The sequence below is a fragment of the Cucurbita moschata genome, unplaced genomic scaffold, assembly GCF_002738365.1.
Source record: "Cucurbita moschata cultivar Rifu unplaced genomic scaffold, Cmos_1.0 Cmo_Scf00001, whole genome shotgun sequence".
NCBI lineage: Eukaryota > Viridiplantae > Streptophyta > Magnoliopsida > Cucurbitales > Cucurbitaceae > Cucurbita > Cucurbita moschata.
Window position 1 is genome coordinate 4,777,830 of NW_019268517.1, and position 26,536 is coordinate 4,804,365.

The window sequence follows — 26,536 nt, forward strand, 5'->3', positions numbered from 1 at the left end:
ACTCGCTCTGATCTTGCTTATTTCGTTGGATACGTGAGTAGGTTTATGGAAGCACTTAGGGAGGAGCATCTAGTGGCTGTCAAGCGCATCCTACTAGAACCAGAGACTGGGGTGTAAGATACTGCGCAGGGAGAGGAAAGGAGAAGCTTGAGATGGTCGGCTACAGTGATAGTGACATGACCGATGACGTTGATGATTGTAAGAGCACCAGCGGGATGATTTACTTCCTCTCAGGCGGTGCGATCTGTTGGTAATCAACTAAGCAAAAGGTAGTTGCTTTATCTTCTTGCGAAGCAGAGTACATTGCTGCTTCGATGGCAGCAACACAGGGGGTTTGGCTTGCGCGACTGATGGAAGAATTCATCGGAAAAGAAGGTGATCCACCAATGCTTTATGTGGACAACAAAGCTACGATCTCCCTGATCAAAAATCTGGTTTTGCACGACCGAAGCAAGCACATAAAGATCAGGTTCCATTACATTCGGGAGTGTACAGATCGGAGACTTATCAAGATTGGCTTCATCTGAACAGAGGAACAGCTTGGAGACATCTTCACCAAGTCTCTAGCATGGGTAAAATTTGAGGAACTTCATTTAAAGATCGGAGTTCAAATAATAAGGTAGATATACCACAGGTTTTAGGAGGAGATTGTTAGATAAAACCTGAGGTTTTCCTTATTTAGCTTTACATGTTTCCATTAGTTGATTGAATACCTTCATTTGATCATTTGACAAACACGTCGAATGGATTACCAACTTTTTAGATGGCCATTTTGTAGGAAGTGGCACAGATTTAGTTGGCTTCGGGCCATTTTTAGGATAAGTTAAATATTTAAATAGGTGAATGAAAGATTTCATCGCCTCTCCTTTTTAGTAAAGTCAAATTGCAATTCTCTCTCTGTTATTTTTAAGCATTTTATTTTCTTCCAACAACTTTCCTCTCACATCAATTGTGAAAAGGGATTTTTGTTGCCGATTATCAAAAAACAACATTCACAATAGAAAATGGACCAAAAAAGTTTTGTTTTCTTGCTAAAATTTATGCAAATACATTTGAAGAAGAATTAGATCCCGACGAGTTAGTTTTGTTCACGACCGAGGAGGCAACAACCTACCATGAGGCAGTAACTGAGGCGATGTTGCAAGAGGCCATACAAAAAGAGCTTGAAGCCATTGAGAAGAACAAGACATGGACACTAACTTACCGCCCACACACAAGTCCATTGGTTTGAAGCGGGTGTTTAAGTTGAAGAAGAATATGTAACGAAATGTCATCAAGCATAAAGCAAGACTAGTGGCAAAGGGATACTTGCAACAACTAGGAGTTTATTTTTAGGAGGTTTTCGTGCTTGTGGCTAGACTGAGCACTGTACGGTTGATTTTTGCCCTAGCTGCTGAACACGGGTGAGAGGCCCATCACTTGGACATCAAATCAGCATTCCTAATGATGACCTCCAAGAAGAAATGTATATTGCTCAACTTGAAGGGTTCGTCATCAAAGCCGAAGAGCCCAATGTGTACAAGTTGTCAAAAGCCCTCTACTGTTTATGGCAACTACCGAGGGCATAAAACATACGTCTGGACAAGTGTTTAAAGAGTCTAAATTAAATGAAGTGCTCGTAGGAACAAGTAGTGGATACAAAAAATAATGGGGCTCAAACACTCATAGTTGGTGTATACGTTGATGACTTGATTGTCATTGATACAAGTGTGGAAGACATCAAAGAGTTCAAGCAGCAAATGATGAAAGAATTTGAGATGACTAATCTCGAGTTACTCACGTACTACCTCGGTATTGAAATGGACTAAAGGAAAGATTGCATCATGTTAAAGCAACTCGACCAAATATCCCATGGAATTAAGTTACAACTCGTGAAAGATGCTGAAGGAATCTTGGTGAATTTTACTAAGTATAGATGCGTTATCGAAAGTCTAAGGTACTTGACTCATACCCGTCTGGCCCTTTTATATGTTGTTGGAATAATGAGTAGGTACATGGAAAAGCCTACTATGATGCATCATCAAGCGGTTAAGCACATTCTCTGCTATGTGAAGGGAACCACAAGCTACGAGTTGAAGTATCAAAGAGGGCGAGGTCCTAAAGAACTATAGTCGATTTTACCGATAGTGATTTAGCTAGAGACATTGATGATAGAAAAAGCACCACATGAGTGGTGTTTTATCTCAATAGAAATTTGATTTCTTGGCAATCTCAAAAGCAGCGAATTGTGGCACTTTCTTCCTGTGAAGTCGAGTTCATGGCAACAATTGCGACATTGTGTCAAGAATGGTGGATAAGAAATTTGTTAAGTAAACACATTGAACTAAAGCCAATAACTCTCTACATCAACAACAAATCTACGATTGCACTGATGAAGAATCTAGTATTTCACGGACGCAGCAAACACATTGACATTCGCTTTCATTTCATCAGTGAGTGTGTTGAGAAGAGACAAATTGTTGTGGAGTTCGTATGCACTAGAGAGCAATGTGCGGATATTCTTACAAAGACCCTAAAAAAAGTTAAGTTTGCAAAGATACGGAAATTGCTGAGAGTCGAACAAAGTCAAGTTTACAGAAGAGATTGTAAACTTATAAATTTGACTTAGTAAAATGAGTCACTAACGTATGAAATAACTTTAGAAGAATTGTTAATAGACTTAGTAAATAATTTATAACTTATGAGAATTGGTAGTAGTTGTCAAATTGTGGACAAGTTTTATGTTTTAATTACGAGGATGGATGGTGGTTCTTTTGGGAGAAAGTTTAGGAAATTAGTTAGTACTTTCTCCACTATTAATACTCATAAGATGTTTTTTTTTTCTCACAAGAACTACAAAAAAGAATCGAAAAACTAAGTGCTTATGATTAATTTTTTCCAACTTTGTTACAAAAGAATATTGTCGGGTAGGTGTGCCGACTTTGTCAACCTGTCGATAATTACCCAGATTATCATGTAGCCCTTTAGTGTTCTGGGTACTCCTACTATGAAGTCCATGGCTATGTTTTTCCCCTTCCACTCTGGTATATTCAGGGGTTGTAACATTCTTATCGTTTTTTGTCTAGAGCTTTTACTTGTTGGCATACTAGGCACTTGCTTACAAACTCTACTACGTCCTTCATACTCTTCCACCAAAAATGTTGTTTTAAATCTCGGTACATCTTAGTACCACCTGGATGCATAGCAAATGGCGAGTTATGAGCCTCCATCAATATCTTCTTCCTTAATTCTTCTATTGCTAGGATACATAGGCGTCCCTGACATAACAGTTCGTCATCTAAGGATTTTGAGAACCCATCCACTAGATCCTCTACTAGCTGACTCAAAATCTTATGTAGGGTTAGGATTCTCTTATTGAAAATCAATAATCCTCTATCTGAGTGTGAGTTGTGCTATGACTCCCTCAATCACTACCGCTATATTAGCTCACTCAAAATCTCTTTAAACTCGTACCTCTCTAGTAATGAGGGTCGATAAGTGTGTCGTCTTTCGACTTAGGGCATCAGCGACCATATTTGCTTTTCCAATGTGATATTAAATGTCTATGTCATAATCCTTCACCCGCTTCAACCACTTCCATTGTCTCATGTTCAGCTCTTTCTGGGTGAAGAAACATTTCGAACTCTTGTGATTGGTGTAAATTTTGGTATTTTCTCCATACAAGTAGTGTTGCCAAAACTTTAATGAAAACACTTCCGCGGCCAACTCTAGGTCGTGTGTGGAATAATTCTTCTCATATTCCTTTAACTAATGGGATGCGTATGCAACAACCTTGTCGTGGTGCATCAACCCACATCCTAGTCCTTTCTTAGAATCATCGCTATAGATCATGTACCCTTCTGAGCTCTCAGGTACCATGAGTACTGGGACTGTTACCAACCTTTTCTTTAAGTCTTGGAAGCTTGCTTCACCCACATCACTCCACCTAAATGGTACGACCTTCCTCGTCAGCTATGTAAGTGGTGAGGCTATCTTAACGAAGTCCTGTCCAAATCTGATAATAACCCACTAATCCCAGAAAACTTTGCACCTCTGTAACTGAAGTTGGGCGTTCCCACTTTGTAACTGCTTCGATTTTGGTAGAGTCTACGTAAATTTCATTATTTGATTCCACATGTCCCAAGAACAAGACTTGTCGCAGCCAAAATTCACACTTGGAGAACTTGGCGTACAACTTGTTCAACGTTAGATTTGTGTGTGTGGCCTCATTAGTGTTTTTCGCATTCTCTCTCTCTCTCTCATTCTCTCTTTGTATTTCTCTCTTTCAGGTGATCTCTGGGAGCGTGGTTGTATTCGTGAGGGTGTTTGGCATTCTGTAGGGGTCGGGAGAGCGTGTGTCCGAGTGAGATGCAAGAATTCCAGCACTCGTTGGTATTCTCGCAAGTCGCCAACGACCGCTTGATATTTATTTATTTATTTTATACAACCGTTACATCAATAATGAGATTGAAATCAAGTTCTTCAATAGAGACCTCTAAGTAATAAAATATCCATAGAAGAAACCCTTCTACACCAAGAGAACTCCATGCAATGAAACCCTGTGAAAAAATAAACTCCTAAACTAAAGATCCGTTCAAAGCTGTGTGACATTAGACACAAATATTTTGGGCATACTTAAAATCAATTCAAAATCCAATAAAGGTTCCACATTTATCTCTAGTCGACATCATATTTCTAAAGTGAATATACTAGCACTTGCCCTCTCATGAACCAAAGTCATTATTGCATATCTATGAAAAAGATGAAACAGTAGATCTTCCTATATGTGAATGATTTAGCCATGACTAGAAAATTCAATTGGATAGAACGGAAATAACCCAATTGTGTGCACAATCAATCAACTACACATAATAAATATCATGGATGTGTATCACTTCAAGATTGGGTACCTAGTAGGATGAATGTTTTAATCAAATATTTACTAGAATTGGGCATGACTTTGGCAATTTCAATCATGGGATTTCATACCGAGCATATGAACGGAACGGAGAGTTGGGAAACTTCATATTTGACATTTTATTAAAGACAAATATCTAAATATTTGATACTGATTCTTCATTACGGCTTACCATAGGTATCATATTTGATCTTTATTATAAGCAAATATATTTTTCTACTTAATTGTTCTTTCCATTTATTATTTATTCAGTAATTTATATGAGGATTATAAGTAGAGAATTTCAACCTCATTTAGGTGTGGTGGTTTTAGCTAATATTCTCATGGTATCAGAGTCCTTTCGATTTTACAACTCCGACCCTTTATTTTCAATGGCTTCTGAATCCTCTGCTCATCTTCTTCTCCACCACCACTGTTGGCTTTGACACCGCAGGGGCAGTTGCCATGGCTGCTGCAGGTAGAGCCGATTGATTACTCTTCGGCTCCACCCTTTTGGCCTCCAAATTATCCACCGCAGGCCCCTTTTGTCATACTCTATACATACAACCTCACCTTCTCAACATAATTGGTTTCCCCTTAGCCAAAATAGCCTCTTTTCATTTTCTTCCCAATCGACCCTTCATCCTTCACAGAAACCCTAACCTTAGGATCCTCATTAGCGTTCTCATTGGAAACATACGAAATCTCGACAAACCCATTGATCTTCTGTAGAGATTTACCTTCAAAATACAGGTATTGCATTGCCCTCTACGCCAACCAAGTTGCTGTCAACCTCCTCACAAAAATCGACTCATTCGCCCACTGTGGTGACTCTTTCAACTTCAACACCGTCTTTGTCTCTTGCTTCTGGGGGCATGGCTCCCTCTCCATCCATTGGAACTTCACCACCTGCTATGACACTGACTACTTCTCCACCGACTCTGTCTACCTTGAGTCTCTACAGCCCACAACCCATGGTCTCTATAGCCATCACCCTAATTCTGAAGCCTCTGCCTTAGTCTCTATAGCCCACAAACCATGGTTATTTCTCAAACACTTGACTTCTGATTGTTCTCCTTTCTTTGATTCTACTCTCTATCGACCTCTCTGTGAATTTTTCAGATTCAAGCTTCACATTCGTTCAAATCTCGGCTTGCATGGGGTGTTAAGGATATTTAGCATTCTGTTATGATTTAACATAGGTACCATATTTGACCTTTTATTAAAGGCAAATATTTATCTTCCATCACCGTTTATCATAGGTATCATATTTGACCTTTGTTATAAGCAAATATATTGTATCTATTTTTTTTTTCATTTCTTTTGTAATTTATTTGATGATTATACATAAAATTTCACCATCATTTAGATGCGATGATTTTAATAAATATTCTCCAGTGCCATGAACTAAAGTTCAATCCCTCCCGAAATAGAAAGAACAAAAAGAGTCAGCATAAAAATACTCACCAAATAATCTTATTTTCATATTTATTGTTAAACGATCTTTGGCTTAAATAGTTTAAATATGTTAATACTAAATTCATCCTTTAAGAAATCGAATCTTACTCATATCAACTCAATCATAGAGGAAGTGACCCGGTCATCTATAATTCTTATTATATAGAGCCCGACTCCAATAAATTATTGATTTCATTTACAAGTAGGGAGTGACCCTGTCATATCGACTCGTATCATGTAAGATATGACTCTAGTAGATTATTTCATATACATGCAAGGAGTGACCTCACATGTGGGTTCATATCATCATGGTACGATCATAACAAAATCTAGTGCATATAGGAAATGAAACTATATATGTACTCGTATTGTATAAGGTATAATCCTAATATAATCGTATCATATACATACAAGAAATGACCACGCATGTGAGCTCATATCATTAGGACATGACCCTAGTAAAATTATATCTCATACATACCAGAAGTGACTTTGTATACAAACTCATAACATTGGGGGTACGATCCTAGTAGATCTAGGACATACAGGGAGTTACCCTCAAATAGAGCACGGTCCTAGTAGAATCACATTATATACCTGCAAAAAGTGACCTCAAAATCGTTGGCGCACGACCCAAGTAAAATCGCATCATATATATGCAAGGAGTGAACTTGCAATTATCGGAACATAACCTTAATACATATATATAATTGTAATATAATTTTTAAAAGTAGTTGGCCAATAAACAATAAATAAATATAAAATTGCTTAAAAATGTCATTGGGTAAATTAAAAATTGAGAAGGGCTAATGTGCAAAATTGAGATAGATAGAGGGGTGGTTGGTGCAATTTTCTAAAAAAGAAAGGAAGAAAGATTTGGCGTAAAATCAACGGTAGGGAAGGCAACGCAGACAATTCTTACCAGGTATTATTATAAAATGTGCGGTGACCAATGCTTGTAATGCCGACCTAAAAGCAAATAAGAAAAATAAATAAATAAATATAGAGAACTGTAAGAAGACAATTAAGGCCCTATGCGGTGCGTTGGTATAAAATGATGCAGAGTATGGAGAACTCGAGAAACGTTGCGAGCCCTAGCCCTCAGATCTGAACAACATCTCATTCCAACGCCATGGCCAGCTTTGACGAAGCCCCTCCCGGCAATTCCAAAGCTGGAGAGAAGATTTTCAAGACCAAATGCGCTCAGTGCCACACTGTCGACAAGGGTGCTGGTCACAAGCAAGGTTAGAGATTATCATTTCTTATTTATATGTTTGGATTTCTTGCGATTCGAAATCGGAGGTTAGAGATCTCGAAGTCTCTATTAGTAATCTGAACATGTTCGTCCATCTTTGAGGATTCAGATGCTGAGTTTTGCTACGTTTGAATCGATCTGATCGTTTTCTCTGTTTTCCCCCAATATACTCTAGGAAACTAATACCTATTGGCCTTCATCAAATTTTTCCATCGCCTACCAGGAACATGATATTTATTATTATTTATTTATTTTTTTTTTTAATGGAAATTTGACTTGGTGAAATGATTTTGGAAATACTTGGAAGCGTTTACTTTTATGAAACTAATAACAAATATATGGATTTTTTTTTTTAAAAAAAATCATTTAATACAGTAATTTTTTTATATCTCACTAATTATTCATTAACTTGGTAATGATAAATTAGTACGTTTTTTTTTTTTTTTTTATGGCGTTGGCCTTGGTGAGTAGAAATCATGATTAAGGTGAACAATCGATTTTAGTCAATAGTATATGGCTTCTTACTTTTTATTTTTGATATTAGTTTTTTAGCTCCAGTTTTTGTGCTATTTTACGGAAGTTGTGTTAGATTTGCAGTTACTTTTATTCTGTTTCAATTGGGTTTCATTAGGTTTTGAGTTGTGGATGTACGAAGCTTATTGTTGCGTAATGTTTGACTTTTTTATTTTTTATTTGGAGTATATTTTCATCCCTCCCTTTCGCTTTTTCATGAGGAGAAAATCAGCCTTTCTATATTCATGTGTAAGTAGACTCTAAGACGAGCAATGGCACTTGAATCTTGCAGGTCCCAATTTGAATGGGCTATTTGGACGCCAATCTGGCACAACTGCTGGATACTCTTATTCTGCTGCCAACAAGAATATGGCCGTGATATGGGAAGAAAAGACCTTGTATGACTACTTGCTTAACCCCAAGAAGGTAACTCCCGTCTATTTCTCAACACTTGTGGCCTTGTAGTATTTGATTTGAAGCTAGTTTATTTCCCTGCGTTGTCCTCCAGATGTTCTGATTGTTGATTCATTGATATTACTGTGAATTCACCTAAATAGGCTTGCCGTGTTCCTTACTAGCCTTTTTCTTCATAATGCCTCTTCAACTGATCCCCAAGTGCTGAAATGTTTTTTGCAACTTTGATCAACCTGTTCGTCTTTTACCATCTTACAAGTAGCCTGAACTATAAAAATATGTACATTCCTTTTCTACAATAATAGCCAAAAGTTTTGAAGAACGGTCAACCACCATTTGCGTCACAAATCTCCCTTCACTTGGAGTTTCAATCATAATTTAAGCAAAAATAAAACATAAAAAAATTGCCTCTTATATCTGAATATGCTTCAGACAAGCACGTTAATAGTTTCTTGACACATGATTGATTTCCACAATTTCCCTCGATTCCTTCACAAGTCTCCTTTAGGAAAATCACTTGCCCTTAAATCTATCTTTTGTGACATGATTAACTTTTTTGGCATTGATGCTATTAGGAACACTCTGGTCCCAATGTATCGACACGGTAAATCCATTTAGGCATTAGTTATGTGTCTTCCCTTGCTCTCTTCGCTTCTTCTTGCAGCTATAACAAAGTTCATCCTGAACCCTTGCTTAGGGTTTCCTCTCAATGGAAATCTTCATTTGCCCTCAAGTTTCAATGACATAATTAACGAAGGAAGTTTGGAAAATCCCAGTCTATTCTTCTCAGTTTGGCTATAAAATGAAAAATTCAAAACTTCCAAAGCAAGTGAAATTCTCTAAGGGAACTTTTGAGTTAAGTGTTAACGTTCACTCAAATCCCTTGATAATGTCCCTTGTGATCTCACTGTGTCTATGAACACCCTCATTTTCAGCACTTAAAACTGTTTTCTTTATTCCTAGATGGTCATCTTTCTAATAGTGATGGCTTTATGGCCACAATGTTTGATGGTTTATTTTTTGCCTATTTGTTGGCTTGAAAGGAAAGAAACAAGTCTTCTGGTTATGGCGAATAAAATCCCATGTTATACTCGTCGTTTTATCATTTAACCATGTTTGTTAGGTTATGATTCTTAAGTCTGGATATGTTAAAGCTTGTGTTGCGAGTTTATTTTAAGAAACAGGGGTCAGTATACTATTTGAATTGTGCAGATAAATGGGGTTTAGTTTGTGTAACCTATGTTCATCTTTTTTGTTTTGGTTTTGGATTTATAAGAAATTTTAATAATTTACATGTTCACCATTTTTTGTATAGAAAATTCATTTCTACATTAAATTTGGTAAAAATATCATAATATTTTTCTTTTGTAATCAGCCAGTACAATGAGTAATGTTTAAAATAGTTTTAATACCGTTGTCAACCCTGTAACCTTGAATAATTATTTTGTAATGTGAATCTTCAACTACTTTTGTAATTGCTTCTCAAATATTCACCAAGGTGCGATGAAGTGTGTATAAATTCTTACAAACAGGCCAAGCTTTCTGAACCATTGTTATCTTTCTAGTTCTTTCTTGATGTTAATTTTGTGTAATTTACAAACCCTCCAATCATCTTCTTTTTTGAAAATGCATCCTCTTGTGTGGAATCTGCATTAACTCTAGTGCTTATGATTGCTATGGTTTATAGAGGAATGTGAAGCTAATTGTAAATTTGGAGGAATGAAAAGAATACTGAGCTTGGTTTATGAATTTTGTTTGTCCTTCTTTGATCAATGATCACTTATGTCTCTTTCAAAGTTTTAGGAGATGGTAGTGTTTCAGTTGGTAAATATTCTAACAAAAAGTTGGGGGATGTGTATCCATTGTGCAGTATATTCCTGGAACAAAGATGGTTTTCCCAGGGCTGAAGAAACCGCAGGATCGTGCCGACCTTATTGCTTATCTGAAGGAAGCAACTGCTTAATTGCATAATATATGGTTGATGCTTCTTCCAATCTACAATTTTTTGCTATCAGTTTTCCCCATCATCGTTAAAATAAGAACATTGAGAGGAGAGGAACCTTAGATGAAAAGTTGGAGGTGGTCACACACACACTTTTTTTTCTTTTTCATTAAATTCTTACTTCCCTTCCTTCGCTACACTCATTTGCAGAGTTCGCCCCATTTGTAGCTTACATTATTGTTATGTGAACATAACTGCTACAATTTTTTTGGCCAGCCCGGTTCTGCCAACTTATTTTCTCATAATAAATATCACACTTGTTAGAGACTACCTATTTTCAATGCATTATATTAAGATGGAACTTCAACATTTCTGGGTTTTATTTATTTATTTATTTATTCTTCAATTAAGAACGAAATAAACCAAAGTATTTGATTATTTTTTATGCTTATGTTTCATGTGTTGAAATAAAATTTATTACATATTAGTTTAAATAAATATAAAATTATTATTTTATTGAAATATGTTTTTTTTGTTGAATTAACATGATAATGGTAACAAGAGGTTTGTTTAAGGTTGGACTGTTTATTTATTTCCATAATAACTTCAGTTTTTTGTATATAAAAATATATCTCATAATTACAGAAGTGAAATTTTAAAGGGGGAGAACAAATTTGTTTTAAACAAAAATTAACGGTAAATATGAAGTATTTTATTTTATTTGATAGAAAAATGAAATGTACCCAAATGTCCCAATCTTCGTGTGGGCAACTCATGAGTGGTCCTCTCCAACTGGCCAAATAGGAGAGACTCATTTGCTGCCCCCACACTGATTCAGACCCAACTTCATTGATTCTTTCTGGAATTCGAATAGTATATGAGGGGAGCGACTGGTATTTCTTTATCATTTGTTGATTATTCTACTTTTAATTCGTTTGGAAATTGGGATTCTTCAAGAGTGTAGCGTTTATAGTTGAAGTTGAAGCGAACGCATATCAGAATCCATGGCGGCATGGGCCTTAGCTTTGTTGCTCTTCTTCAACCACCTACTCCTCCACGCGGCACCACAAACTACCACCGATCCTGCACAAGGTTCTCTCTCTCTCTCTCTCTCTCTCTCTCTCTCTCTCTCTCTCTCTTCTTTTCAGGCTCCATGTTTGACTGTTTATTTAATTAAGTTTCATTATTCTCTTTCCGTACCCAAACTGAATTCAGATTTAATAATTGGAACACAAAAGACCAGAAAACAAACGGTGAGAAATCAGATTCCAAAATATCCCAAAAATACAAGGATTTGAACACTGCTCCGAGGAGCACGCGGTGACGTTTAGACCCTCATATCTAGGACGTACGACTGTGTGTCACACTCACATCTTTAATCGCAGCGGATTTGCGAGTGTGCCGCACTCACTTTCCAACGACAAGTGAGCTAAGCCAATTCGTCCTTACGTCGCTTACGGCCAAGCGACGTACGCTCGAGACTCTAGCCTCGATTTTAAGAGAAGGTTTTAGAAGGCGAGGGCAGAGAGAGATTTTCAAAAGAGGAATTTTTGAAAAAGACGTTATGTGAGCAAGCAAAAGAGAAATAACGACGACTTACCGTATATAACATTGGGTAGGGAGAAGTTGACAACTAGTCGTATCCCCTATAATACTCGGAGGTATTTCATGTCTAATAGACTTAAACATGATATTTCTGAAACGTCCTACTTCCTACCAATACCAGAAGTAAAACATTAGAATATGAAAAAAGAGCTTGACATGGACATGCGGCCATGTTGCCCATGCTGCCCATGCTCACCGAGCATGACCGTCACACTGTGTACGGCTACAGAGAAGGGCCAAACCTAAGCGACGGCGATGAGACGGAGGGCGGTGGTGGTTGCCAGGGGAACGCGAGAAAGAGAGACGAAGTTGTAGCGTTGGTATCAATAAGTAGAAGACTCGATTCTTTTTTATTGCTAGGTTTTATTGCTTTGATGCCATGGATTTCTGAGATTAGTTATGTACGCAGCACGAGCTCTGAACTCCATATTTCGACAATGGAATATATCGGCGAAGCAGAATACAAGTATTGTCGGGACGGGAACTCCCGATCTAATCGAGAGGTGGAATATCAGCGGGAACCTATGCACTGGGAGCGCTGTGGACACCAGAATAAACATCGAGGATCCAAAATACAACCCCTTTATCAAATGCAATTGCTCCTTCAACAACGCATCTACTTGCTTCATTACCCACCTGTATGTACGCCTCCCATTTCCATCATTTTCTCCACCTCCACCACCTCCTATTTTTGTTCTAACTTTTTCATAGCCTGCACAATTACTAATTCATTAAACAAGGACATGCCATGGTAGAATCTAAACCTTCAAATCTGGAAACTGCTTTGGAATTGCTTGAAATTTGTTTGGAAACACTGATGTGTTGGGTGCATTTTGACATTCTCTGCTCATTTTGTGCATATAACCTTGCAGGAAGGTTTCTTCATTGGATATTGCTGGTGTATTCCCACCCGAGCTATGGATTTTGAAATCCCTCACCTATCTGTCTGCTTTCTTCCTAATGCTTTCCTTGGTGTTGCTCCTTCATTTATTTTCTATTGCTGGTGTATCATATATGCTGTGAAGTTAACCGATATTCTCTTAATTTCTCCCAGGAATTTGGAGAAAAATTTATTGTCTGGGCCATTATCGCCGTCTGTTGGTAAACTAACGCAATTGAGTACCTTGTAAGCCAATATGATATTGATTTAGATACCTCTATAGACAACAAAGATTTTATTGTCAAAAGGTTTCTTCCTTTTCCTAATCCATGTCAAATTTTTGTTTAGGATCATTCGCATTAATAAATTATCAGGGGAACTTCCGAAGGAACTTGGACTTCTTTCCAATCTGAGATTCTTGTAAGTTTTCATTTTTCATCTACACTGTAAGATATCTGTTTTAGTTTTTGAAAAAGAAAATGAACCTTTTCATTGAATTTATGAAAAGTTACAACCATCATTACATGCTTGAAGTTGGGTTTCTTCTCTTAAGTGCATAAAATTCATGGTTATTAAAAAGTATTCAAATTTGAGATTCATAAAGAAACTTTCAAGGAACCATGGATGCGAATCATCATTATAGCTTGTCGTGCTGGCATATTTCTTTTTGAATTTATTTAGCTTTTGTTCTTTTCTTGAAACTGTAGGGCCTTTGGGACTAACAATTTCTCCGGTCCATTACCATCAGAGCTCGGAAAGCTTTTTATGCTAGAGGAACTGTAAGCTTCATAATTTACTTTTATGTTGTTTTTTACATGAAAATCCTGTTAAATGTGATTAGAAAAAACAAAGAAAAGGAGTGCATCCATTTTTTAATTTTTTTTACAAGAACGAAACTTTTCATTAAATAAATGACAGGAGACGAATAATTTAGAGCTTCACAAAGAACAAAATGGATAATAATAATAATAATAAAAAAAAAAAACATAAACACGTCCCAATAATATGGTAAGAAACTAAATAGAACACGCTTGCTGATAAATTGATTGGTTCATTTATTTGATAGTTTTGGGATTTATCTGACAGGGTTTATTAATTAATATTAACGAATTTTAGTTAATATCTTGTAATTTCCTTTTGATATTGCAATATATTATTATTATTATTATTTTTTTTTTTGGTATTTGGGTACTGCTTTGTAACTTTGGGAATTCGGTTTAACAATCTTGTTGAAAAATGAGACGTTTAAATATAAAATATCTAAGAACTCCATAAGCGATAAATAATCAACTCAAATGAAAGTTTTGGAACGAATTACCTTAATGATCAAAATCAAGAGTAAAGAAAACTCGTGATTTGAATGATTTCACAAAAATTTGATCTTGAATGACTCCAACTTATAGAATACTAGAACTTGGAAAATAAAAAACTTAGTTCTCAACAAATCCTAAAAGAAAGAACAGTTTTTTATTGTTGAACTCAACTCTTTATCAAGACCAATCGAAACACTTAGACTCTTTATCAAGACCAATTGAGAAGAGTTTACAAGGTACCCTGTATACACTACTACACTAATATATACACTACTACACTCAGTGCTTGTGATTTCTTGGGATAAAACCTTGGTAGGTTGGAAAGGTATTACAATTTATTCCTAAAATATCTAACTTTCCTAAAATATCCAACTTTCTAAAATACCTTAATTCTTTTCCTAAAATACTTAATATTTTTATTCCCAAGATATCTAAATCATTCCCTATTTTCCTAAAAAATTTAAGTCTTTATTCCCAAAATACCTCAATCATTCCCTAAAATATCTAGATATATTTATTCTCAAAATACCTAAATCATTTCCCTAAAATTCATAGACAATGAGCTCATACAATTATTGAGCTAGTGATGATATTTTAACATTGTCATCCTTAACTTATGTGAGTTAAATATATCCGTAATTTCTATATTAAAATGACTATTTAATGACAAAATATGGTAGCGGTTGGAAGTTTAAATTAGACTGCTATTTTTGCATATTTAATTTTTAGAGAACTATGGGAGAAAGGTTAATTAAATCTAAAGATCATCTAAATAATTTAAATACCCTAGATATTTGTTAATAGTATATCTAAATAAATGCTTAGATATTTGGTAATAGATACTAAATCTAAGTAAACTCTTAACTAAATCTAAATAATCCTTAGGAAGCTTAACTAGTTCAGTTATTTAATGAGATTACAAAAATATCCATCGAAATTCCCTCAAGCTGAGTTATAGATATCATAGTAATTCATGAATTACATAAATATCTTCTAACTTAAGGCTAATTCTTCCACACTCCCCCTCAGGTTGAGTAACAGATATTATTCATTCTTAGCTTGGATACTAACTCATGAAGTAATAAAAGCTATGAAGTTCATTATTCATTCTTAGCTTGAATACTAACTCATGAAGTAATAAAAGCTATGAAGTTCTTTTGTCAGTACATAAGTCGCCGTGAGAGCACGTAACTCATGTATACTATTTCCTTGGAACACTTCCACAGGCGTTGTTTGTCTCTCTCGTGCTCACTTATGTAGGAGCACTTACACACAAGCGTTACTCGCTTTTCTTGTGCTCACTCCTCTCGGAGCACTTCCATGAGGGTTGTTGACCTTTCTCATGCTCACTTTTTTAGAGCATTTCCATGCGCGTTGCTTGCCTTTCTCATGCTCACCTTTCTTGGAGCACTTCCACCGGCGTCACTTGCCTCTCTTGTGATCTCTCCTCTTGGAGTGTATGGTTTGGTTGGTAACTCTGCAGCAGTAGGGGTAGACTCATAATCTAAGATAGTAGGCTTTCCATAACAACTTTTCTTGAGGTACAGTCCTATTTTCCCATCCAGGATTTGCAGTCCAGCCTTAACAGATTTGGAGATCTTAGTTTTCCAGCCTTAACAGATTTGGAGATCTTAGTTTTGATCACCTTCTTTCTTCCTCTGACGCCTTTAGTTCCCTCCATTATTGAATACTTCAAATATGAATCTCTGAGTTTGTTACTTTGTGATGATGATTGAAAGAACGATCTAAGATTTTTATGACATGATGGTGGATTTTAATCTGGAGAGAAATTTAGTCTCAAATAAAATTTATCCAAGCCACGATCGAAAAATCCTTCATTGAATAGTGATGGGCTTGTGGAATAGTGATGGTTGAAGTGATGGTGATGGTGCTTGAAATGACCGTGGCTTGTTGAAGGGATGAAATAGTGGAAAAGTTTTCAAGTTTACTACTGGGAGATACTAAGTTTATGTTTAATATTGGATTTTGGATTTGAAAAACAGTGGTTTTGGGCATTGAAGAATGCGGAAAGTGGGCTTTTCCGAAGACACCACTCTTGGATCATCTGGGTAATTTGTGGCTTGCTGGATTTTATTTTTTTACATTTTCTTTACCGATTTGCAATTTGCTTGAAGAAGCAGAGGATTTTCCCAAAGGAGGGTTACTTATGATGTCATCTACTTCTTTATCTGCAATGTGGGACTCCAAATATGCAGACTTAATGAAATTTGGTCACCATTATCTATGAAGGCTTCAAAGGAAACTTGAACGGCAGCTACGTAGGCTCGAAATGAAACTTTATCACGATGAAGGCTTTATCAATTGAGTTAGGATTTTGGTTCGAATCAGATTTTCTAAATTAGAATAGAAACTAGACTATTGTTTTTTAATATAATTTTTTAGAGAATTACATTGCTTAAGGAGTTAACACTCTCCTAATTGAATAGGATCACAAAAATACCCTTTGGCACCCCCTTGAATAATAGATATCATTCATTTGCCGTTTGGATACTAACTCACTGAGTTACACAAATATCTCCAACTTAAGGTTAATCTTGGACGGTAGCTTATGTGAGTCATAATACACTCATAACCTCCATGTTAGAATGATCATTAACGATGAAATATGGTAACTTATTTGAGTTATCGGACAACCTTTAACTCCCATTTAAAAACTAGTTTAAATGATAAATAAAAATTACAATTAAAATAATATAATAAAAAAAATGTATTGTCTAGTAACCGTACATGAACTAAGTTCCATAATTTAAACTTAATTTTAACTATGAGTTCAAGAAAGGTGAGTTAAAATACATCTGGTGCATCTCCATTTTGAAGCTCAACTTTGCACATGTAGGGTAACAAATCAATATTGGTTAAATAATTAAAACCATAAACTATTTCAAAGGGAGGGTATTTGGTAGTGCTACAAACAACCGTATTATGTGCAAATTTTGTAAATGACAAACAATCCTCCCAAGTCTTAAGATTCTTATCAAGAATAGTCCTAAGAATAGTTGTCAAGGTTCTCTTAACAACCTTGGTTTGATCATTCCAACTTACCTACAAAACATGCCAAAAGTGGCTTAAAAATTTAACATCAGTATCACTAACTATGTTCTTAGTCAATAGTATGTTTTGCTTCATCAATTTTGTAACAAGAAATAAAGTGAGCCATTTTACTAAATGGTTTGACCACAATAAAGATGCTATCACTGCTCTTCCTAGTCCTAGATAAACCTAAAGCAAAATCTATTGATATATTAATCTAAGGACTATTAGGAACAGGTAATGGATAACTTAGCTTGTTTACCTGCTATGAAATTTTTTGTTGAAGTTGAGTGAGATAAAAATCTTAGGTTAAAGTTGAGTTTCAAACGCATTGTAAAACTTTATTTCACCTAAAATTTTCCATTAAATCAACCTAAGATAATCAAATATAGTTGATAAACTTTTCCCAAGGCCACTATAAATTAAATAAAAAGGTTTTGGAAGCTTTGTATGTCAAAGCCCTTAGTGATGTAGGATGACACTGCAATATTTGCAAAAAAAAAAAAAAAAAAAAAACTCACGACGACTACGAAGGAACGAGCAAATGCCAACGAAAACCTTGCAAACTCAAATGAACTGACTTGCCTTGTGGCACACTTGTTTCAGATGAGACTTGTCGGAGGTAGAGTGTGCCATTTCAAACAATGGCTAGAGTTCCGACAGTAGCGGTGGCTAAAGCCTTGGGTAATGGCTAAGGTTTCTAGAGACCAGATTAAGTACGACCTCAAATTTTGGAAGAATATAAACTTCATGTATTTCTTTTCATATTCTCTTGTATTAGATCTTAAAATACAAGGTCCTCTTGCATAAAAGAAAGACGATCTTCCAATAAGGAAATAAAAATCATAAATATAAATAATAAACATACACATAACATACCATCTATATTAAAAAGATATAAAAGGAAATTACTAACCATTAAAAATATATTACAGGGGAAGCTAAAGAATAATGTATAAATAGTTGAATGAAACAAGATATAATAATAATCTTTTCAATAATAGAGTTGAGTAAAAGGATCGTTGAATATTCTCTCATTTTGTATTAATCATTAAAGATGTGTTAAACTTGTTAGTTGTGATTATCTACTTGCACTGATCATTCATGATGGGTTAGACTATGTTTACCTTAAAGGTACTTTGATAGCTCTGGAGTGCAAGGCGATATTCCCACAACATTTTCAAATCTAACGAATTTGCGGACAGTGTAAGAGAATTGTCCAGCTTTGTGTTTACATAATCGATTTAAGAAATTTTTAGAACCCACTATGCATCACAATGGTTTCTGTTTTCTTTTTCTTCTTCTTATGGACAGATGGGCATCGGACAATGAACTTACCGGCAAAATACCTGGGTTCATTGGGGACTGGTCAAAGCTCACTACTTTGTAATACAATACTTTCTTATGCTTATTTCCACCCACCTTTTCGAAACAGTAAAAAACTAGAGACTGAGAGAATCTATTATTTCTTTTGTTCTTTGGAGAGGTATAACACTTATCATGATAGAACAATCCAATGGTTCACTCATATTGAGGATGGATTAAAATAAAAAGAATCTCCCTCTCAACCCTTGGGATATTGAAACGTTGAAACACATGAGATGCTTGTGGCCCACTCGTTGAAACACCATGGATCAGCCCTAACTTTTGAGGTCCACTCGTACAAAAAAAATAGCTCAACCCCTTAGCCAAACCCAGCTCCCGATCAACCCCATCGACCATGCCTCGTGGAGCCAAATATTTCCCATTCGTCTAACCCACCTCCATAAATGAAAGTCCACCTCCCCCACATAAACTAAAGGCCACCAGCCCCCCACCCCATTTTTCGTCAACCTCCACAATCCCATCTAGTATACCACTTCTTATTTCCGATCCACAAGTTGTGATAGCATAACAAGGAAAACATGCCATCATCATAAAGAACCAAAAAACCTTCCTCGTCTTAACCTTCATCATCCCTAGAATAAAATTCTCCACTATCGGCTCTCACCAAGAAACCGATGACGAATATACATCTAGTTCTCTTCTCCTCTCCACAGCTCCGCATCCCCTCCGGCGTGTTAGGTTTGATTTACATTTGATTTAGTTATTTGAATTAGATTTGATTTAGTTATTTGATTTAGATTTCATTATTTTTCGTGTATTCTGTAACGCTATATAATAGCCAATTTCATTCTTCCATAGGGGTGAGATTTCTCCCAATTCTTCTGATCTTTACAGTTTTATCTTTGTTCTTAACATTTGGTATTAGAGTCATGCCCTAAACTTAGCCAAGTTAAAAATAGAAGTAGCAGTCTTCGACGTGTGTCATAATAAAAGTATGTACATGGAGAGTTCATTTGTGCAGCCTGCAATTTCGAAATTTGATGGGTACTATGATCATTGGACGATGCTCATGGAAAACTTTTTGCGTTCAAAGGAGTACTGGGATTTGGTGGAGAATGGGATTCCTACAGGAACAGAAGACATCGTTTTCACAGATACCCAGAAGAAGCACATTGAAGATCAGAAGTTGAAAGATTTGAAAGCAAAGAATGGCCTATTTCAAGCATTAGATCGTTCGATCTTGGAGACAATCCTCAACAAGGATACAACAAAGAACATATGGGATTCTATGAAGCAGAAATATCAAGGTTCGACATGGGTAAAGCATACACATTTGCAAGCTCTTTGGAAGGAGTTTGAAATGCTTCACATGAAGGTAGGAGAATTTGTGGATGAGTACTTTGCTCGGACCCTTAGCATAGCCAACAAAATGAAACTAAATGGTGAGAACCAAGGATTTGTTGAAGTAGTTGAAAAGGTTCTGAGATTATATTGTGTGTTCCATTGAGGAGTCCAAGGATACAACTGTCACGACCCGATTTTCGAGGCTTCGAAGAATCGAACTCGTGACTAAAAGGACGAAATCGAAAACAAGCAAAAAGAAAATAAAAGAAAGGAAAAGCAAAGTAAAAGGATAAAAATACCATTCAATTAAAACAAAAGAGAAAGAAGATTTGTTGCGAAAATATTACGAAGGAAATTGAAAATGTAAAAATGAAATACAAAATTAAAATCAAATATTTCAGATGGAAAATACAATTATGAAGAAAAATACAAAAGACTAAATATGGAAACGGACAAAGGACTCTAAAAGACCGACCATGGACTGACGCTCCGGAACGACACCCCTCTGTGACCGCACAGCTCTCGAACACCTTCCCGAATCGACTGGTACCTGAAAAAAAAAAGGGAGAAAGGGGTGAGTATAAAAATATACTCAGTAAGCGGCCTACTTGTAGGCTCTTTTCGCATCCTTATCTTGGTAGGTAACCACGGTCTTTCTCGGGTTTCTAAGGAGAGTGATCTAACCTGCAACTCTCTTTTCTGTATCATAAAAGGCTTGCCCATCTTATGCAGTGAAATGATCAGTGTTCTGAGGTGAGGCGCGACCTCATAAGCGAATCTGAGGGGATCGTATGGCTGGATCTGATTACGTGACTCTCTCTCTGAACATCATCCGTGGAGGTTAACTGACGACCCTCACACGGGACCATACATCCACAAAACGGGGTGCGACCCCCTATGTGCCGGTCAGCTACTGAGTCATCCTAAGTGGCTCCACGTCCCTCGCTTAGGGACGGGTTTCTACGGCCCAGGAGTCCTGTTCAGAAGACCCCTTAGCTATCACCACTAGGTCTGGGCACCTGTCACACTTCCCTATCCGGATCTGCAAAGCTCAACGATCACCGTACCGGAGCTCTGTCTCGACGGTATGGTATCGGAGGAGAGAGGGAAGTGGAGGTTCTGATGACACTATCTTCACTGCTCAACTCTAGCGGGCTACCTACAGTTACCGTGGTGACCTATTATTCTTTCCAGGGTGGAACTTGGTGCCTTAGACTTAGATTCGTGTTTCTCTAGGATTCTCGTGCCTGGTGTCACAAACCTATCGGGTTTGGAATTCTGGGTTCTGGTTCCGCCGGTAATCATTTCGCGGGTCTAATTGCACGGTATTCTAGAGGTCCCCCAATCTAGGGTCTCATCTAGCTTATTTAGCCATAAGCATCCTAAATCTAAGCTCATAATTTCTTCCTATTCATCCAGAAACATAATACAAGCAATCATCATACAAAAGAGTATACACGCAGCAGTTCATGCAAAATTTTCAAACATGCTCAACGGGAAGATAACATCCATCTTTACCCGGAGCGCAGATTTCACAGGTTTCCCAACCTCCTCATGCATACATACATTATCAGAGTCTCAACCAAAACAGATTTAATACACATTTTGTACCTAGCTTTCCATAATCATCTTATATTCGCAGTTTCTATAGTAACACGCTAAGTCGGGCTAGCTAATTTCGTAGGTGGTAGCATGCATGCTTGTTCCTACAAGTACTGTTCGTGGAAATCCAAATGGCTACTTACTTGGTCGACGCGTGCCTTCCCGAGTTCGAGTTTTCTTGACGGAATGGATTCCAACAATTCTGGAATTTTCTTCACAGGTCCTAATTCACATAATAATAGGATCAGAGTTGAAATCGGGGCGAAAAACAAGCAAACGGAGGTCGAACGGAGGGAAAAAGATCACCCACCCGCCTACACGCGCCTGCACGCGCTCTGGAGGGTGTTTTACGCGCAGCTTCCCGCGCAGTCGCTGGCGAGCAGCCGGTTCGGTTCGGTGTTCCCGGGTCGCGTGCGGAGCGCTGGATCGGACTCGGGTTGACCCGAATCTGCGCCCTGACGCGTGTCGACTAGCCAGTGGGGCACGCCTCCCCAACCCGCGGTCGCCACGTGTCACTCGTCGGTCCCGCCGCGCTCCTCCATACGCCGGCCGACGAGTGGCGGCAAGGCCTCCTCTCTCTCCTCCTGCGTTTTTCCAAATTTTCCAGAAACGTGAGTTTTTGGCGTTTTCGATCTATTTTATTCCGATTTTCTTATCTTTCAATCCGTAATCCATATCAACAAAGTTTCTACACGCAAATTGTAGATCTCATATTCTACTTCTATAATATATTTTTCCTTTATTTTTTTCTTGAACACAGGATGAGTTAAGGCCGTCCAAATATACAGAAAAACTCACATTTTCTATTTTCGATCGCTTTACCCGAAGTCAAGACTAAACTCTGATTTTCGTCCGATTCTCGTCCAAGAACTTCAAGAACCTGTGAGAATCTTAGTTTAGTCACATACCTCAAAAACTCCAGATCTAACGCTCATGAAACTCCTCACATCTAGATAAAATCGAAATAAGAAGTTCGGAACCTTACTTTGTCCGTTCTCGGATTTTCTTGCCGGAATGAGTGGATTCCACCACCCGAACTCCTTTTCCAGCACTGGGAGAAGTATTGCTTCGAAGTTTCTTGCCTTGGATTCAATCTCCAATAGCTATTTGTCATCTCTATTCTTCCTCTCTCCCAAACCTTAACTTCTTCTCCTTTCTCCGTTCTCTCACTCTTTTTCTTTTCTTTTCTCTCTCTTTCTTCTTGAAGCCCAAACAAGTAGACCCGTTGGATAAGAGTAGGGGCAAAATGACCATTTTGCCCCTATGTTGTTATTTTTATTTTATTTATTTATTCATCTAAAAATTCGGGTATTACAACAACCATCTTAACCATTGATGAGTTGCAAAGCAGCCTGCTTGTGCATGAACAATGCCTGAGTTCTCATGTTGAAGAAGAACACGCTTTGAAGATCACTCATGGTGAACAATCTGGAGGAAGGGGTCAAGGTCGTGGAAGTTTTAAAGGCAGAGGAAGGGGAAGAGACAAACAAACCTTCAACAGGGCCACAGTGGAGTTCTATAAGTGTCACAAGCTAGGACATTTTCAATGGGAATGTCAAAGCAAGGAGAAGGAGACAAACTATGTAGAGACTCAAGAAGGGATGTTGCTGATGGCTTACGTGAATATGAATAAGGCTAATAGAGAAGATATGTGGTTCCTTGACTCGGGATGTAGCAATCATATGTGTGGGAAGAAGGACTATTTTTTCAGATTTTGATGAAAGTTTCAGACATTCAGTGAAGCTGGGCAACAACTCAAGCATGGTTGTAACAGGAAAGGGTAATGTACGGTTGCAAGTGAATAGAATCATACAGATAATCACAGGAGTGTTCTATGTGCCAGAGCTGAAGAACAATGTGTTGAGTATTGGGAAATTGCAAGCAAAGGGGCTTATCATTTTGTTTCAAAATGGAACGTGCAAGGTGTTTCATCCTGAGAGAGGCTTAATCATGGAGACAAAGATGTCTTTGAATCGAATGTTCGTACTGCATGCTACATCTCAGCCTTTAGCATCCACTTATTTCAATACAATCATAGAAGATATTGAGCAACTTTGGCACTGTAGATATGGACGGATTAAAGACTCTTCAGCAAAAGAAGAGGTGGATGGTTTACCACAGCTCAAGTCTCCATTGAGACTGTGTAAAAATTGTCTAGTGGTAAGCAACAAAGGCACTCGTTTCCAAAAAGGAGCACATGGCGAGTTTCACAAATTCTCCAATTGGTGCATGCTGATATTTGTGGACCGATCAAACCCATCTCAAACAGTAAGAAAAGGTACTTGATTACTTTCACAGATGACTTCAACAGAACAACATGGGTTTATTTCTTAATGGAAAAATCAGAAGCCTTAGTTGTATTTAAAAACTTTAAGATTCATGTTCAGAAGGAAACAAACTCATTTATTAAAGTCTTGCAAACTGATCGAGGAGGAGAGTTTACTCACAAGAATTCACCAATTTTTGTGATGTAAATGGTATACAAAGACAACTGACAACTGCATACACGCCACAACAGAACGGAGTTGCGAAACGAAAAAATAAAACTATTATGAATATGGTTCGTAGTATGATTTCAGAAAAGAAAATTTCGAAAAGTTTCTGGCTTGAAGTAGTCAATTGGACAGTGTATGTACTGAATCGAAGTCCAACATTGGCTGTCAAAAATAAAACTCTAGAAGAAGCTTGGAGTGGAGTCAAACCTTCAGTTGAGCATTTTAGAGTTTTTGGATGCATCTCTCATGTTCATGTGCCTGACAGTATAAGAACTAAGCCGGATGATAAGAGTTTGAGTTGTGTTTTGCTAGGAGTTAGTGAAGAGTCAAAGACTTACCGACTCTATGATCCAACTTCACAAAGGATCATAGTAAGTAGGGATGTTGTATTCGAGGAAGATAAGAGTTGGGACTGGGATAAGATCTATGAAGAATCCATTATGTGCGATCTGGAATGGGGTGATCAAGAGGAGGCAACAGATGTGTTTTGGCTGAAGCAAGCTCTCCTAGCTCGAATAAGGGGAGGAATAGGAGACCACCAGTCTGGATGAGAGACTATGCAACAGGAGAAGATCTTTCTGAAGAAGATAATGAAGCTCATTTAGCCATGTTTACCACTACTGATCCTGTAAACTTTGAAGACCCATTGAAGAGCGAGAAATGGAGGCAAGTCATGGATCTGAAAATGGAAGCAATAAGTCCTTGATCTGGAAATGGAAGCAATAAACAGAAATGGCACATGAGAATTCATGAAGTTACTTGAGGGCTGAAAGAAGGTTGGAGTAAAATGGAAAAAGGACTATTGGGAGTCTGTTGTGACATAGATGTAAACTGATTAGTGTTTGTGTTCGGTTTAAGGGAGGAATTGTTAGGTTTGATTTAGATTTAATAGAGTTATTTGAATTAGATTTGATTTAGATTTCCTTGTTTTCTGTGTATTCTATAATACTATATAACAACCAATTTCATTCTTCAATAGAGTGTGAGATTTCTCCCAATTCTTCTAATCTTTTTAGTTTTCTCTCTGTTCTTAACACTGTGAATGTGCTGAATCTCTCTCTCCTGCCGCCGAAAATTATCTTTGCAAATACAAAGCTTGCCACTTTTCTCCAGGAAAACCAGAATGAAGCAGAGGTAGAAGAAGTCAACTCGATACTGGTAAAACTCATGCTATCAACGACCATCCAATCTTGGAACCAGGGCTAAAAGAGCACCACATATGCATCATAAATATTTCATCTCGAAAAAAGAAGGCCACTACAGTCAAGAAACATAGCAAATTGACTAGGGAGATCGCTGGCCTCCTTTCGAACATTAATTATGAGAAATCTAGCAAGTTACAATTAGATGTGTAACAACCCAAGCTCACTGCTAGCAGATATTGTCTGTCTTGGCCCGTTATGTATCGCCGTCAGCCTCACAGTTTTTAAAATGCATCTGCTAGGGAGATTTTTCTACACCCTTATAAGGAATGCTTTGTTCCCCTCTCCAACTGATGTGGGATCTCACTAGATGCCAATACCTTTTATGATTATCATCTTTTGGAATGTTAAAGACTTGGATGGGCAAAAGAGAGCCCTCATCAAGGCCTTTCTCCTCAAATACAATCCCCACTATATGGTCATTTTTCAAGAAACAAAAATGAATTGGGTTGATTGCTAGATGGTTAATTCCCTTTGGAGTGCTAGACATATTGGTCGGACATCTTTGGATGTCTCACAAACATCGGGAGGATCTTAATAACGTGGTATGACCTAACTCTGATCATCTCTGAAGTCATTTAATGTCCTTATACCCTAACCACACATATTACATTGGTCAATGATTACATTTTTTGGTTTACAAAGATCTATGGCCCCGGTAGATATCAAGAAAGATATCTCTTCTAACAGGAATTACATGACCTATCTTGCCACAGAGAATTGACTTCTGGTGAACAACTTCAATATTTCTCAGTGGACAAATGAAAAATCCAATGGAAAAGTCACCAAAGGCATGAGACAATTCAATAACGTCATAAGAGAAGCTGAACTTATTGACCTTCCTCTCAGTAATGATCTCTATACCTAATCAAACAATAGATCCCTACCCACCTTGACACTCATCGACAAATTTCTAGCTACAAAATGTCTCCTGGGAAAATTTAGTAACACCGGTGTCCGAAGATTGAGTAGACTTACATTGATCATTATCCCATTGCACTTTCCATGGGTTGTTATAAATGGGCCCCTCGCCCTTCTATTTCGAGAAAATGTGAATGAGTCACTTTGAATTTTTGCCCATGTTAGAATACTAGTGGAAGGACACGCCCCTCCGTGGATGGTTGGGGCATGGTTTCATCAACGTACTTCGAAGGCTAAAAGAAGTCTTGAAGAAATGAAACAATGAGGTTTTTTATTGTATTGCCACCAAAAAAAAAAAAAAAAAAAAAAAAAAAAAAAAAAAAAAAAAAAAAAAAAACA

At 37.2% G+C, this 26,536-nt stretch overlaps 2 protein-coding genes and 1 long non-coding RNA gene across 17 annotated transcripts in view; 2 read left to right on the forward strand and 1 right to left on the reverse strand.

Annotated features, from left to right (window-relative positions):
• Window positions 1-23,080, reverse strand: LOC111439487. Of its 2 annotated transcripts, XR_002709811.1 has the most exons (5): window positions 22,565-23,080; window positions 21,723-21,802; window positions 20,156-20,527; window positions 3,916-3,919; window positions 1-12 (listed from the first exon to the last, which is right to left on the reverse strand). It is a non-coding gene; the product is annotated as an uncharacterized LOC111439487 (long non-coding RNA). The 2 variants fall into 2 exon arrangements; XR_002709809.1 differs by lacking the exons at window positions 1-12; window positions 3,916-3,919; window positions 20,156-20,527; window positions 21,723-21,802 and adding exons at window positions 21,832-22,163; window positions 22,378-22,459.
• Window positions 7,373-10,790, forward strand: LOC111439394 (cytochrome c). Its single transcript, XM_023077124.1, has 3 exons — window positions 7,373-7,578; window positions 8,395-8,528; window positions 10,387-10,790. The coding sequence occupies exons 1-3, from the start codon at window positions 7,467-7,469 to the stop codon at window positions 10,477-10,479; spliced, it is 339 nt and encodes a 112-aa protein (XP_022932892.1). The 5' UTR covers window positions 7,373-7,466; the 3' UTR covers window positions 10,480-10,790.
• LOC111438423 (probable LRR receptor-like serine/threonine-protein kinase At1g56140) overlaps window positions 11,362-26,536 on the forward strand; it is a 27,510-nt gene continuing 12,335 nt past the window's right edge. For 4 of the 14 annotated variants that reach the window (XM_023076369.1, XM_023076521.1, XM_023076737.1 and 1 more), the window contains exons 1-7: window positions 11,365-11,550; window positions 12,473-12,705; window positions 12,936-13,189; window positions 13,292-13,363; window positions 13,651-13,722; window positions 18,442-18,513; window positions 18,622-18,693. In XM_023076369.1, the coding sequence (XP_022932137.1) occupies window positions 11,463-11,550; window positions 12,473-12,705; window positions 12,936-13,189; window positions 13,292-13,363; window positions 13,651-13,722; window positions 18,442-18,513; window positions 18,622-18,693 (863 nt within the window). In that variant the 5' untranslated portion in view covers window positions 11,365-11,462. Of the gene's footprint in view, window positions 11,551-12,266; window positions 12,394-12,472; window positions 12,706-12,935; window positions 13,190-13,291; window positions 13,364-13,650; window positions 13,723-18,441; window positions 18,514-18,621; window positions 18,694-26,536 lie in introns of those variants that run through there. The other 10 variants (XM_023076559.1, XM_023076799.1, XM_023076423.1 and 7 more) reach the window with 10 other exon arrangements.